The following is a 16,671-nucleotide window of genomic DNA, read 5'->3' as shown; positions in this document are numbered from 1 at the left end:
ATATAATTCTTTGCAATATAGGGCATACTTTAATTGTAAGCTTTTGAGCATGTTGTTTATTGATAAGGGATTCTTGTTGAACACTGTTATATTCAGTTATAGTATAGTATGATCTGCTTACTTTGTTTTATTTGTTTATTTGCTGTAGGATCCCTTTCAGAGGAAGGGCTACTTGTGTATTTAAGGGTACTCCAAACATTTCTTTCTCAGTTACCTGTGTCTGCTACTAGTGCACATTGTCAAGATGCAACCAGTGATTCTGAAGATGAGGATGAAGAAATCAGTAAGATGATGACCATACCTGTAAGTATTAAAGGGTTCCGCTGAATAAAATCTTATTATAGCAACACCATAGTTAAAATTGAGGAAGGCACTTTCATTGTATTCCCCTCATTTAATTTACCGCTGATGCAGTGAAACCCCGTCCTTGTTCCTCCCCCATCCCTTCTGCCCGTGGCAGTCAGCTGGCTTGCGACATTCAGGGTGCAGAAGGATGGGGGGAGGAGCGAGGACTCGGCACGCAGCCTCCCCCCTCCCTCCCCTGCTTCCTGCCTGTGGCAGTTAACTGCTTTGCGGCGTTCAGGATGCAGGGGAGGGAAGCACGCCGAGTTCTTGCTCTTCCCCCCTCCCTCCCTCCATCCCTCCTGAATGCTGCAAGCCAGCTGATTGCCACGGGCAGAAGGGAGGGGGATGAGGGGGAAGGCGCTGATCCATAGGGTCTGCCAGCGGGTAGGAGCCGCTGTGGGGTCTGGGGGGGTGGCATGGGGGGCGGCCAACTGTGGACAAAGCAGGCAGCCAAATGACATTATAGCGAAGCATTGCACAACTTTAAACAAAGCCCTGGCTGGGATGATTTAACTGGGAATTGGTCCTGCTTTGAGCAGGGGGTTGGACTAGATGACCTTCTGGGGTCCCTTCCAACCCTGATATTCTATGATTCTATGATTCTATGAAATGGAGCATGTTCTGTAATTGATCAGGGACATAAGCTTGAAACAATGTTAAGCGAGAGGACGTTAAGTGGGGAGTTACTGTATTTGTACAGCGCATAGTACAGTGAGGTCCTGGTCCATGACTTGGGCTTCTAGGCACTACAAAAATACAAATAGTAATAACCAAGAATTCTTAAAAGTACAGGAGCAGCAACACCATCATAAGACACAAATTTATATTAAAAAGTTTGTTGCTTCATAAAACATTATCTGATTAAAAAAAAAAAGAAGCCTTTAATCTTGTTTTTACAGGGGAAGGAATGGGAAGTGAATGTTGGATTCCACAGAGAAATACTTATAGAAACTGCTTACGAAAGGGTCTCAAAATAGCTTTCCACATGAAATTTTGTGAGGATCAACACACTTTTTTTTAACTTAATATACTTTCAGATTTTGCCATTTCCAAGCAAAATAAAATTCTTGAAAAAAGTGACCCATTAAAATTAATTTGGGTAGGAATACAGTATGAGATTTAGAATGATTTACTTTGATAGAAAAAGAAATGTCAGTTGACTTTCTAGTTTAATTTTGTATTTTAAAGGGGACCTTGTAGGGCTTGTATCTGATAACACTGAGTTGTCAAGGAACACAGCCATCAAATCTTCCCACTTGAAAATATTATATTCTTCCCTTGGAGAAATTTATATATTCTTCTTTGAGTGCTTGCTCATGTCTATTTCATTTTAGGTGTGTGTGCACCCATGTGCACAGTTGTCGGAGATTTCTGCCTTAGCGGTATCCGTAGGGCCGACTGTGGTGCGCCCTGGAGTGGCACTCCCATGCAGTGGTATGTCAGGTGCCGCTGGCCCTACGCCCTTTCAGTTCCTTCCTACCGTCTGTGACGGTTGGTTGGAGCGCCTTGTTTTGCTTCTCAAGAGCAGCAGTGGTTATCCATTGACTAGTTCAGTTGTTGTTGTACATAGTGTCAAAGATAGTTGATAGCGTTGGTTAGTCAGTAGAGCCCCAGTTTGAACTTTGTCCCGAGCGGGGCATGCCCCGCTCCCCCGGCTTCAAGTTGTGCACGTCATGCAGCAGGCCAAGGCTGATCAGCGATCCTCACGATAACTCTCTTAAGTGCCTGGGAGAAGGCCATACAAAAGAGAGGTGCTGCATCTGTAAGAACTTCGCCCGCGGACCCAGAAGGAGCGGGAAATCTGCTTGAGGATGTTATTGATGGAGGCTGCTCTTCGCCCGGTGTCGCAGCCCTCCACTATGGCACCTACACCTGACACTTCAGCCTTGGGATGCAGCGTACCGTCGGCACTGGACTTGGCCCTGCACCATTCCATTTCACCTGCGCCGAAGAAGAGGCTGAGGAAAAGAACCTCCTCGGCATGGAAGGAGCGGGGGCCTCGGGCAAAGGACCTGTGTTAGGCCATGTGCCCGCTGTGGGGCTTCATGTGGGTACTGCGGAGGTCAGACGTGCCAGGGACCCGTCTCCCACCCCGGGCAGCAGCAGGGGTTCCTAGCCAGTGATGGGGCCTTCAGTGCCTGAAGCAGTCCCGGCGGCTAAGGAGCAAGACCAGCAGGCTCCTCAGGTGTCACACCAGGTGACCGATACGGCTCTGCTCGCGACACCGAAGGGGAAAGCCAGCAGGGTGCTGCAGCATAGACTGGTGGAACACCTCAGATCACAGGATCGCAGGCGCAAGTCCCCATTGCTGCAACCTCAGGACCTGGCACCGCAGCCTAGCTCGCTGGCCAGACGACCTAGATCTTCATCGAGTTCCTCTCTTACTAGACGAGGGACTCCGGACTCGTGGCACCATTCTCTGTACCGCTGACCATCTGGCCATAGGTCACTTACACGCCGAACAGCCTCTCCCAGAAGGTCTCATTGTCGTCCGCCTCTGTCCTGGAGGGCTCATTTGGGATCTCAGACTGTGATTTTTAGCCCGTCACTGAGACGGGGCAACTCCCCTCCAACACGGGGGACCAAGGCGGCACGGGCTGCAGTGCCGATGCAGCAGGAGCCGTGGCCCTGCCATTGGCCATATTGGAACCCTTGGAGGGTGCTGGTGATGCTGATCCAGTACTCCCAGCCCTCCCTGGTTGCATCGGACAAACCAGCCGAGGTACTGCTGGTGCTGCAATCGGAACATGGCACTGCGGTTGAAGCAGAGCCCGCACACTGTACCCCGACACCGAGGGAGCCCTCCCTCAACAAGGGAGGGAATGACACCATCCCTCAGGCAATACAATTGTCCTCCTCATCCCCAGATGAGGCGGTGGCTGGACCCTCCCACACCAGCAGTCCCCTGGATGACTTTAAGGAGCACCAGATCCTCCTTAAACGGGTGGCTGAAAATCTTTGCTTGCAGATTGACCTCTTCAATGTCATCTCAGCCACCACACCAGCAAAAATTGCATTGGCTGTCCACCCAGCGTTACTCAAAATAGCCAAATTGGTGTTGCAAGTCCCCTTATCTATTCCGCTGATGGAATAAAGAAAACGGAAAAGAAATACTATGTCCCTGCAAAGGGTTTCAAGTATCTGTATGCTCATCCCCCTGCGGTATCATTGGTTGTGTCCGTGGTGAACGAAAGGCCACACCAGCGGAACGCTGAAAAATAAGGAGGCCAAAAGACTTGACTTATACGGCAGGAAAGTTCATTTGACAGCCAGCTTACGGTTTCAGGTCTCTAACCACCAGGCCCTGCTAGGACCTTATAAATTTAACCTGTGGGACTCCCTGAATAAGTTAATGGAGACCCTCCCACAGGAGCGTGCCCAAGAGTTTGCCATGTTGGTGAGCGAAGTCACGGTGGTGGCCCGGGAGTCCTCCACATGGCCTGGGACATGACGGACTTGGCTGCCAGGGTGGTCGCATTGGAAGTGGCCATGAGACGCAGCTCCTGGTTGCAGGCTTCTGGACTGTCCCAGGAGATGCAGACCACAATCCAGGACCTGCCATTCGAGGGTTCGGGGCTCTTTTCTGAGCTAACTGACTCTAGGCTCCATGGGCTCAAGGACTCAGGCTCACCCTCCGATCCCTGGGCTTGCACACCACTCAGCAATCCAGGAAGACGTTCCATCCTCTGTGTCCTCCTCCTCTGATGCAGTCTAGGTCCCGGGGGGCTTCCGGGTCTGACTCCTACAGGAGAAAGGAAAAGGACAAAGGATCTAAGAGATGCTACCTGTCCTCTTCCCGCCCGGCTGCCCAACCTGACCCTCCCAGAAATCAGGGAAGCCAGAAGCAGTCATTTTGAGGGTGCACTTGAGGACGGCACCCCGGCCAATGTACTGGATACAACGCTCCCTTTCCTCAACCGCTTCCGCCCCTTCCGGTCGGCCTATTCCTTTGGAACGGCTGGGTGCTAGATATGGTTTCTTTGGGCTACACCCTGCAGTTTATAGACAACTACCTCTCCAAGTCCCCTTCCCTGTCCCTCTTCAGCAACTCTTCTTACGATCAACTCCTCGTTCAGGAGGTCGAAAACGTCCTGTACCTGGGGGCAGTGGAAAAGATCCCTCGGAACCTGGAAGGCAGAGGATTCTACTCCCTCTACTTCCTGATTCTAAAGGCAAAAGGAGGCCTCAGACCCATCCTAGACCTGCATCGCCTCAACAAGTCTTTCAAGAAATTGAAGTTTCGCATGATCTCCATGGCCTCCATCATCCCATCCCTGGATCTGGGAGACTGGTTTGCTGCCGTCAATTTTAAAGGATACATATTTCCATCTTCCCAGGGCACCGATGCTTCCTCCACTTCATACTGGGACGGTGCCATTTCCAGTTCGTGGTGATGCCCTTTGGTCTCTTGTTAGCCCCGAGGATATTCACAAAGGGTATAGTGCCAGTGAATCTGAGCCGTCAGGAAGTCCAAATATACCCATACCTCGACGACTGGTTGATAAGGGGCCTGTCTCCAGCTCAGGTGTGGAGACATCTCGACCTGGTATGTTCCACCTGTTGTGACCCTGTGTTGATGATAAACGAGAAAAAGTCAACCTTAACACAGTACAATGCATATAATTCATTGGAGTGGTCCTCGACTCCACTCAGACCAGGGTCTTCCTCCCCGACACTCCGTTCCAGGCCATGGTGGACCTCATTGCGGGCCTATGGGCCCACCCGCTCACCACTGCCCAAAGGTGCCTGAGGCTGTTGGGCCCGTGGCAGCGTGTACTTACGTGTTCAGACACGCATGACTCCGCTTCAGACCTCTTCAGGCGTGGCTATCATTGGTCTGTGTTCCCAACCGGCACAGCATGCACCGGGTGGTCTGGATCCCGGACAGCGTACTGTTCCTCATATTTTGGCAGAATCCCACGTCGGTGTTGGAAGGAGTTCCCTTTGCGATCCCGGCCTTGTATTGTCTAGCCACCTGGGCGCTCTCAGCACTCACGGTCGTTGGTTCAGTTGTGATCGTTCCCTGCATGTCAATATCAGGGAGCTCAGGGCAGTACAACTAACCTGCCAAGCCTTTCTATCTCATATACAAGACAGGGTGGTCTAGGAGTTGACTGACAACACGGCTACAGTCTTCTGTATCAACATGCAGGGCGGAGCCAGGCCATCTGCCCTCTGCCAGGAAGCCCTCTGGCTCTGAGATTTCTGTCTGCAGCACGACATCCATCTTGTAGCTGCTCACCTTAATCATAGAATATCAGGGTTGGAAGGGACCTCAGGAGGTCATCTAGTCCAACAACCCCCTGCTCACAGCAGGACCAATCCCCAATTTTTGCCCCAGATCCCTAAATGGCCCCCTCAAGGATTGAACTCACAACCCTGGGTTTAGCAGGCCAATGCTCAAACCACTGAGCTATCCCTCCCAGGGACCGAGAACACTTTGGCAGATTCCCTTAGCAGGATGTTCTCGTCTCGCCATGAGTGATCCCTTCATCCAGAGGTGGTCAGTTCCATCTTCCGCAGGTGGGGAACTCCCCGGCAGAACAGGAAATGCCATGTCCTCTGCACGATTGGGGTCATGGACAGAGGATCCCTATCAGATGCCTTTCTGCTCTCGTGGTCGGGGGCGCTGATGTACGCCTTCCCTCTGGTGCTGTTGCTATCCAGGGTCCTCAAGAAGATTAAATAGGACAGAGTGAAGGTCATCCTCACACTGCTGGCATGGCCACGCCAACACTGGTTCAGCACTCTGATGGACCTCTCTGTGATGACCCTATTCCAGTTACCACTCAGGTCGGACCTGTTTTCCCATAACCACAGCAGTCTTATGCACTCCAACCTGAGGGTGTTACATCTGACGTCTTGGCTGCTGCATGGCTAAACGCACAGGAGCAGCAGTGCTTGGCTGAGGTTCAATGCGTTCTGTTGGGAAGAAGGAAGCCGTCCACCAGAGTGACCTGTCTGGCCAAGTGGAAACGGTTCGCCTGCTAGATTGCGAACAAGAATGTTGTTCCTGAGTGAGCTTCGCTGCAGCTTATTCTGGACTACCTCCTGCACCTCAAGCTCCAGGGCTTGTCCTTCTCATCAATCAAGGTCCATCTAACGGCCATCTCAGCCTTCCACCTGCTGTTCGAAGGCAGGTCGGTGTTTGCTCAGGCTAGTACAGCCAGATTCCTTAAGGGCCTGGAGCGCCTCTACCCGCATGTCAGGGACCCCGTCCCTCTGTGGGACTTGAATCTGGTACTGTCACAGCTCGTGGGTCCTCTCTTTGAGCCACTGGCTTCCTGATCCCTCCTTCTTCTCTCCTAGAAGGTCACATTCCTGCTCGCGGTGATGTCAGCCCGCTGGGTATCTGAGATTCGGGTGCTCACCTCGGAACCACCATACACTGTCTTCTACAAGGATAAGGTTAAGCTAAGGCCATACCTGGCTTTTCTTCCCAAGGTAGTTTCTGTTTCATTTGAGCCAGGACATTTACCTACCAGTCTTCTTTCCAAAGCTACATAGGTCGGAGGAGGAGCGTCAGGCTACATGCTCTGGGCATCAGAAGGGCTCTGGCCTTCTACATTGGCAGGACCAAGGTGTTCTGTAAGTCGACGCAATTATTCGTTGCTGTGGTCGACAGAATGAAAGGTCGCCCTGTACCCACTCAAAGAATTTCTTCTTGGATCACTGCCTGCATTTGCTTCTGCTATGACCGAGTGAAGGTGCCACCTCTGGTGATTGTCACCGCCCACTCTGTTAGGTCGCACATGACTAACAAGGACATCCGTAGAGTGGCCACCTGGTCGTCTGTCAACACTTTTTTGTCCCACTATGCACTGACCCAGCAGGCCTGGGACGATACTGTTTTTGGTAGGGCAGTACTACAGGCCGCTAAGCTGTGAATTCTGAGCCCACCTCCATGGATACTGCTTGTGAGTCACCTATAATGGAATCGACATGAGCAAGCACTCGAAGAAAAAACTGTTACCTGTCTTTTCGTAACTGTTGTTCTTTGAGATGTGTTGCTCATGTCCATTCCATTTTCTGTACTCCTACCCCTCTGTTGGAGTTGCTGACAAGAAGGAACTGAGAGGGCACAGAGCCGGTGGCGCCTGATGTGCCGCCTCATGGGAGCGCCACTTCAAGGGGCACCACAGCCGGCCCTATGGATGCCGCTAAGGCAGAAATCTCCGACAACTGTGCACGTGAGTGTGCACATACCTGAAATGGAATGGACATGAGCAACGCATCTCGAAGAACAACAGTTACGAAAAGGTAGGTAACTGTTTTCTCTGCCACAAATGTCTACTGTACATATTTATTGTAGGGCTGTCAAGCGATTAAAAAAATTAATCGTGATTAATCGTGCAACTAATCATGCTGTCAAACAATAATAAAATACCATTTATTTAAATATTTTTGCACGTTTTCTACCTTGTCAAATATATTGATTTCAGTTACAACACAGAATACAAAGCATACAGTGCTCACTTTATATATTTTGTTGTTACAAATATTTGCACTGTAAAAACAAAAATAAATAGTATTTTTCAATTCACCTTGTACAAGTACTGTAATGCAATCTCTTTATCATGAAGGTTGAACTTACAAATGTAGAATTATGTACAAAAATAACTGCATTCAAAAACAAAAGAATGTAAAACTTTAGAGCCTACAAGTCCACTCAGTCCTACTTCTTGTTCAGCCAATTGCTAAGATAAACAAGTTTGTTTACATTTGGAGAAGATAATGCTGCCTGCCTCTTGTTCACAATGTCACATGAAAATGAGAACTGGCCTTTCCATGGCACTGTTGTAGCCAGCGTTGCAAGATATTTATGTGTGAGATGCGCTTAATATTCATAGTCCCTTCATGCTTCAGCCACCATTCCAGAGGACATGCATCTATGCTGATGATGTGTTCTGCTCAATAATATTCCAAAGCAGTGCGGACCGACGCATGTTCATTTCCATCATCAGAGTCAGATGCCACCAGCAGAAGGTTGATTTTCTTTTTTGGTGGTTCAGATTCTGTAGTTTCTGCATCGCAGAGTTGCTCTTTTAAGACTTCTGAAAGCATGCTTCACACCTCGTCCCTCTCAGATTTTGGAAGGCACTTCGGATTCTTAAACCTTCCGTGGAGTGCCATCTCACATTGGTACCTTCTTTTAGTTTTGTGAAATCTGCAGTGAAAATTCTCTTAAAATGAACATGTGCTGGGTTGGCATCCGAGACTGCTATAACATGAAATATATGGCAGAATGCATGTAAAGCAGAGCCGGAGACATACCATTCTCCCCCAAGGGAGACAAACCATTCTCCCCCAAGAATGTTTTTGAGTGCAGTTACATTAAAAAAAAAAATCTACATGTGTAAGTTGCACTTTCACGATAAAAAGACTGCACTACAGTACAGGTATGAGGTGAAAAAATATTTAATACATTTCATTTGTTGTTCTGTTTAACTGTGTGATTAAAACTGCGATGAATCACGATTAATTTTTTTAATTGCGATTAATTTTTGAGTTCATCACATGAGTTAACTGCAATTAATCAACTGCCCTAATTTATTATATTATATTAATATTTCTATTAGCTATCAACATTTTAAAGTATACGCTGCTCCTTCCCCTCATTCATTAGTGGAACTTTAGCTCTGTAGCAAAATATATATAATACATTGACTTTATATGTCAGTCTCATTTCTTTAGGGTGCTTTCCAAGCTACTATTAACTTACTTTTAAAGATTTTTTAAATTAAAGATTTTGAAGTCTTATTTTGCATAGTTTTGATAATGTAAATGCTGGCAGATCTTTAACTAAATGTTCCATGGAAGTTTGTGGTTTGGCACCTGAAGGCTGGTTTGGTAAAAATGGAATCTAAAGGTCTGTTCAGAGACAATTTACAATAATTGATAAATACCCGACTGTATCTGACTTAAAACAGAATAGGCAAAACCTCCCCTGAGGAGACTCCACTGCTTAATAGCACTCTGCCACATAGATTCATAGATACTAAGGTCAGAAGCGACCATTATGATCATCTAGTCTGACCTCCTGCACAACGCAGGCCACAGAATCTCACGCACCCACTCCTGCAAAAAACCTCTCACCTATGTCTGAGCTACTGAAGTCCTCAAATCGTGGTTTAAAGACTTCAAGGAGCAGAGAATCCTCCAGCAAGTGACCCGTGCCCCATGCTACAGAGGAAGGCGAAAAACCTCCAGGGCCTCTTCCAATCTGCTCCGGAGGAAAATTCTCTCCCGACCCCAAATATGGCAATCAGCTAAACCCTGAGCATATGGGCATAATTCACCAGCCAGATACCAGGAAAGAATTTTCTGTAGTAACTCAGATCCCACCCCATCTAACATCCCATCACAGGCCATTGGGCCTATTTACCATGAATATTTAAAGATCAATTAATTACCAAAATCATGTTATCCCATCATACCATCTCCTCCATAAACTTATCGCGTTAAATCTTAAAGCCAGATAGGTCTTTTGCCCCACTGCTTCCCTTGGAAGGCTATTCCAAAACTTCATTCCTCTGATGGTTAGAAACCTTTGTCTAATTTCAAGTCTAAACTTCCCAATGACCAGTTTATATCCATTTGTTCTTGTGTCCACATTGGTACTAAGCTTAAATAATTCCTCTCCCTCTCCGGTATTTATCCCTCTGATATATTTATAGAGAGCAATCATATTTCTCCTCAACCTTCTTTTAGTTAGGCTAAAGAAGCCAAGCTCCTTGAGTCTCCTTTGATAAGACAGGTTTTTCATTCCTCGAATCATCCTAGTAGCCCTTCTCTGTACATCTGCCCTTCTCTTTCCCCCTCCCGCCCGTGAGCACTTTACGTATGTACGTGTGTGTGTGTGTGTATGTATGTATGGCTAGAGAGACAGTGAAAGATTTGAGTGCTCCCATCCATGGGCTAAATCATCATAGTTCAGTGATGTTTGTGGAGCTGTAATATTTCACACCGGCTAAGGATCTGGCCATATTCGTGGACATGGAAAGTAGGCATATATAGGTCTGCTCCAAAGCCCATTGAAGTCAAAGATGGTCTTTCTAGTACCTTCAGCAGGCATTGGATCAGGCACATATTGTACTGACTCATGTACCTGCCTGCATTTGGGGGGGGGGGATTAAACCACCTCCAAAATATTTTGCTGTAACCTGTGAAATGGTTTTTAATACATTTATTTTGTGGGGGAGTGAATTGGGTTAATTATAGTAAAATTCTGAAGCTTTGTTTAAAGAAACTGTAGGCTCCATAGTGTTAAAAGTTTAAGAAGTCTTCAAAACTGATTGTTTTTTGGTATATTTACAGGGTGACGGGAGAATATCAGTACAGTATATAACTGAGGAGTGTCTAAAGAAACTGGATACAAAACAGCAGACAAACACTTTACTGAATATGGTCTGGAGAGATTCAGCTAGTGAAGAAGTCTTCACGCTGATGGCATCAATCTGCCACACACTAATGGTGCAACACCGAATGATGGTGCCAAAAGTCAGGCAAGTACCAATAATATGGAACTATAACTCTGGTAGGTCTAAAACTTTGACTCTGGTTTATAGTCGCATGCAAGCCTGTAATGATGATGATCTGCTTGTCTGTCAACTTTTTGGTGTTGTGCTCAATCGTGGTATTGAAATGTATAAGAATCCTGCTTTTCATGTACTTTAGGGAGAAAACTTCTTTTGTAATGCAATACTGTGCCTGTTGAGTGTGCTTCCTGCTCATTCTGGAAAGGACCACTGCATACATAAGTGTGCACTCGTCATTTATTGTTAATGCGTTCGCCAGTAAAGTTAGCATTTCACCTGTATTTCAGTCATAGGCATCTGAAGTTGGTAGAGTATTCATGATCAGGCGCGCGCGTGTGTGTGTGTTTGGAGGAGTGTGTGGCTTCAAATCCTAAATGTAGGTGAAAATTTGGAGCTATTAATTTTGTAGAGTCCCTTTAAAAAGATTGAAAAATACAGGTAGCTATGATGAGACTTAGCTTCCTGTATTCAAAGTAAAGATCCTGATTATATTTTTATCAAATTATTTAATTCAAATGGCACATCAGTAATATTAAATAGGGCTGTCAAGCGATTAAAAAAATTAATCCCAATTAATCTTGCGATTAACCAAATAAAAGAATACCATTTATTTAAATATTTTTGGATGTTTTCTACATTTTCAAATATATTGATTTCAATTACAACACAGAATACAAAAATAATATTTATTTTTGATTTCAAGTATTTTCACTGTAAAAAAACAAAAGAAATAGTATTTTTCAGTTCACCTAATACAAGTACTATAGTGCAATCTCTTTATCATGAAAGTTGAACTTACAAATGTGGAATTGTGTAAGAAAAACCCAAAAACCTGCAACCAAATATAAAACAATGTAAAATGTTAGAGCCTGCAAGTCCACTCAGTCATACTTAGCCAATCACTCAGACAAACAAGTTTGGTTACAATTTGCAGGAGATAATGTCACCTGAAAGTAAGAACAGGCATTCACATGGCACTGTTGTAGCCGGAGCTGCAAAATATTTACGTGCCAGATGCACTAAAGATTCATATGTCCCTTCATGCTTAAACCACCATTCCAGAGGACATTCATCCATGCTAATGACAGGCTCTGCTCGATAATGATCCAAAGCAGAGTGGACCGATGCATGTTCATTTTCATCATCTGAGTCAGATGTCACCAGCAGAAGGTTGATTTTTTTTTTTTGGTGGTTCCGGTTCTGTAGTTTCCATATCTGAGTGTTGCTCTTTTAAGTCTTCTGAAAGCACGCTTCACACCTCATCCCTCACGGATTTTTGAATGCACTTCAGATTCTTAAACCTTGGGTCGAGTGCTATAGCTATTTTTAGAAATTTCACATTGGTACCTGCGTTTTGTCAAATCTGCTGTGAAAGTGTTCTTGAACATATTCTGGGTCATCATCCGAGACTGCTATAACATGAAATATATGGCAGAATGCAGGTAAAACACAACAGGAGACATACAGTTCTCCCCCAAGGAGTTCAGTCACAAATGTAATTAACACATTCTTTTTTTAATGAGCATCATCAGCATGGAAGCATGTCCTCTGGAATGGTGGCCGAAGAATGAAGGAGCATACGAATGTTTAGCATATCTGACACGTAAGTACCTTGCAACGCTGGCTACAAAAGTCCCATGCGAATGCTTGTTTTCACTTTCTGGTGATGTAAACAAGAAGGGGGCAGCATTATCTCCTGCAAACTTTAACAAAACTTGTTTGTCTGAGCGATTGGCTGAAATAGGATTGAGTGGACTTGTAGGCTCTAAAGTTGGACATTGTTTTATTTTTGAATGCAGGTTTTTTTGTACATAATTCTACATTTGTAAGTTCAATTTTCATGATGGAGATTGCACTATAGTACTTGTATAAGGTGAATTGAAAAATAGTATTTATTTTGTTTTTTACAGTGCAAATATTTGTAATAAAAAATATGAAGTGAGCACTGTACACTTCGTATTCTGTGTTGTAATTGAAATCAATATATTTGAAAATGTAGAAAACATCCAAAAATATTTAATAAATTTCAATTAGTATTTTATTGTTTAACAGTGCGAATAATCGCGATTAATTTTTTTGAGTTAATCGCGTGAGTTAACTGATTAATTGACAGCCCTAATATTAAACTATTCTGGAGTAACTAGTTTTAGTTAAAAATGTGTTCATTTACTGGTAGTAAAATGAAAATCTCTAAGTATTTTTGGTATGTATTTAAACATAATCAATTCAAACTGCATTGTAAACAATGATACACCAAACTAATTAGATTCTATCTTAGCCCAGTGGTGTTTATAGCTTTTAGAGGAAGTAAGATGTCAGTGAAACTGTGATTGCTCGATTAGGGTAATTAGCTCTTTGTAGACTAATTGCATTAGGACAGGATGTGAGATCTGAAGATCATAGTAGCAGCTGAATTGGTACGCTTGTTTTATTGTTGCAGCTAGTCCATTGCCTTGGATAATAATTACTGGATTTAAATGCATCACTGCTCTGGCTTGAATTTACTGGTAAACTGTGTGGAAAAGGTGCTTAATGAATAAAGAAGTCTTATTTTGCCTTAATTGTATGAGTAAGGCATCTGTTCCTCTGAGGAACCATAGATAGAAGTTTGTAATTATTTGTGGTAATGGATTAGGTGTTGTGCATTAATATATATGTCACAGGTTTTGTAAGATGGTTCAACAACTTAGAAATGTGCAAACCTATGTTAAATCAGTTAGAGTAACAGCTGTTCCATGCTGTAATTATTTTGGAATAGTTACTGAAAAGATGAGTTTGTCTTCTACAGAATTAAATATTAGAAACATTGATTTTTCTGTTTTCTCAGGTTATTTATTAGAATAAATATATTTTAAAGGCATATTGTCAGTCTTTCACAGCTAGTTGTTTAGCTAACTTCTTATCTGTTTATAATATCTTTCATTATTAAAACTTGATTGAAGTTGAAAATCAGAGGTTCTGATGCTGGACCCATTGAAGTTAATGATAAAGCTCGCTTTGTCTTCAGTAGGTATGGGATCAGAACCTATGTTACTTTTCTTCATTTATAATGTTAGGTTACTTTTACAGAATCCTCAACATTGAAAATAGGTTAATCAGTGTAAATGTTTAGCCTGTCGCACTTTAGGTTTCTCATGTACTAGCACAGTTCTGCTATATTTCATAAGAGCATCTGACAAACAAAACAGTAAAAACTGTCATTGATATTTTTCTCAAATATTTTCATGACATTCTTTCCATTATGTTTTAAAGCCGTCAGTCCTGTAAACACTAGCAGATGTATTCAGCTTTAAGTATGAGTAGGCCCATTGGCTTCAGTGCAGTTATTCAGAGAATTAAAGTTAAGCTCACCGATGGAGGTATTTGCAGGATTGAACTCTATATTTTTATATCTCCAGAAGATAAATACAAGCTTGATGTGTTTTTTTTATTACAGTTTTAAATGTTGCCTATAGGTTATGATCCAAAGACCATTAAAGTCCTTCCATTTGTGTTTAATAGGTTTTGGATCAAACCTGTGCTATCTGGCTGCTATGACAAATATTTGTGTGTGTGTATTGTAAGGAGATTTTGCCTATTGTTTTGAAGTATTGCATTTTGTATATTTTTCACAAGTAGTTCAAAACTTACAGGTCATTTGTTTCAACTTATGTACTATCGCTTTTTTATAGGCGATTGAGAAAAATGCTCTTCCTTGTTTTAGCATGTGTGTTACAAGTTCAGGAGTGCTGATAACTGTAGCTCTTAAGTGCCAGTTACAGATTTAGTTTCCATAACAACTTTAAACTGTAAACAAAGATTCACTTTTATAATAGTATTGTATTGTATGGCAGATTTAATGTTGCTATTAAAGCTACTCCAAAGTTTTGTCTTTTTGAGTCTGGTTTACTTAAAATACCAATTATTTTGAGTAAATAATATTTACATAATAAATTATGATTATTTTCTTGCAGAAGCCATGTTAAAATGGGAACATTGGAGGTAAACAAGAATAATGTATTCAAAATAACCTTTCATTTACAATGCATTAGATGTTCTGGGGAAAAAATTCACATTAAATTTGAAGTCTCCATTGATAAAATTAATCTGGGATCAGAATGAAAATTTTATATATTGAAAAATAGAACTCTCAAATATAAAAGTAAATCATGTCAATTAAGGCAAAGCTAGTAATGCAGGGCATTGCAAAGTGAGACAGTAAATGAAAATAATTAAATTCCACCTTTTAAAACTGAAAATATTGTTAGAACAAAAATTTAGCATAAGTTTAACTCAGATGAGTGGTAGGGAAAGAATGAATGTCTTAAGACTGTGGGGTTTTAAAAAAGCTTTTTAAAAATGTACAGTTTATTTCCTTTATAATAGAAAAATCTTACCTTACAATGTGTACATACTACATAACTCACTGGAAAGGTAATTCCTTTGCTTTCTATGGATCTTCAATGCAGCTGGAGAGATGCATTGGTTGCAAAGTATTCTAGAAACATAAGGATTGTCATGCTGGATCACACCATGGTTAAATCTAGTCAGATATCCTGTCCAACTGTGGTCAATACCAGGTACCTCAGGGGAAAGATACAAGAATCTGTGTACTAGATAGTTATGTGTGTGGGGAATGTTGCTTCCTAACATCAAAAAGAAAAGGAGTACTTGTGGCACCTTAGAGACGAACCAATTTATTTGAGCATAAGCTTTCGTGAGCTACAGCTCACTTCATCGGATGCATCTGATTCCTAACATCAAATAGACAATGGTTGTCTTCTGCCCTGAACCCATGAGGGTATATGTCCCTATTTTTCAGTCAGTCTTAACATAACTGTGGATAGTCTCATTGTCCAGAAAAATGTCTACTCTTTCTTTGACTGTTGCTAAACTCTTGATCACATTGATACTTGCTACTGTGAGTTCAATTTAATTTTACATGTTAAAAAATATTTCCTGTTATAAATTTTACATTTTGGCTGGTCAGAATCACTGAATAATCCCTTTGTTCTGTAGTATGAGAGATGTTAAATAGGAATTTCTCTATTCCTTCCCCCCACACCATATCCATGTCCCTTTTATTCCTCTCTTCTTTAAACAATCCTAAACTTTTCAGTCTCTTCTTATGCAGAAGCCTTCCCATGTATCATTCTCTAATAATCGTAATAATTTTAGTTGCCTATTTCTGGGCCCCATTTATTTCTGCTTTGTCTCTTTTTAAGATGGCATGATCTGAACTGAACTTCACATAGCAGCAACTGAGAAGTAAAATATGATTTACTGCTTTCATTCTCCTTCTTAATCATATATATAAGAGAGAGAACTGTAGCTTTTGAAGGTTAAGTCGTCACTTATACTTTACCCACTATCCATTACCTTTATGATAGTTGCTTTTGTATAGTACATCTATTTAGGTGCAAATTAATTTATTTTTTCTATTTTACCTAGTATTAGAAACTGATAAAATGTACTTAAATACAACATATCCTATTCTACAGTAATTAATTAGCATGTAAATACGTTCATGCGGAGACCAAGGAAGAAGGAGGTACGCCTCGGGGCCCTATTTCACCCCAGGGTGTTCACTACTTCCCACCACCCAACACAGATGTAATGAGGTTAAGTGGTGTCCGTATAAAATAAGTAAGAACTATTAATTATTCCTCAAGGAAAGCTTTTAATGATTTTCTACTATAATAACAGCATAAACAAAACAAGAAAAGAAAAACCAAAGACCAACACTGAATAAGAATTAATACAAAAGGCAGATTATACTGAAGACAAGCACAAGTACAAGTAATATTGT

General features: G+C 42.8%; 1 protein-coding gene across 3 annotated transcripts in view; it reads left to right on the top strand.

Annotated features, from left to right (window-relative positions):
- The window catches only part of UBE3C (ubiquitin protein ligase E3C), a 168,627-nt gene that overhangs the window by 38,976 nt on the left and 112,980 nt on the right, over positions 1-16,671 (top strand). For all 3 annotated transcript variants that reach the window (XM_073334553.2, XM_073334552.2, XM_073334554.2), the window contains exons 9-10: positions 149-303; positions 10,663-10,850. In XM_073334553.2, the coding sequence (XP_073190654.2) occupies positions 149-303; positions 10,663-10,850 (343 nt within the window). The remainder of the gene's footprint in view (positions 1-148; positions 304-10,662; positions 10,851-16,671) is intronic.

The sequence above is a fragment of the Lepidochelys kempii genome, chromosome 2, assembly GCF_965140285.1.
Source record: "Lepidochelys kempii isolate rLepKem1 chromosome 2, rLepKem1.hap1, whole genome shotgun sequence".
In the NCBI taxonomy this organism is placed as follows: Eukaryota; Metazoa; Chordata; order Testudines; family Cheloniidae; genus Lepidochelys; species Lepidochelys kempii.
This window is presented reverse-complemented; position numbering and strand designations above follow the sequence as displayed.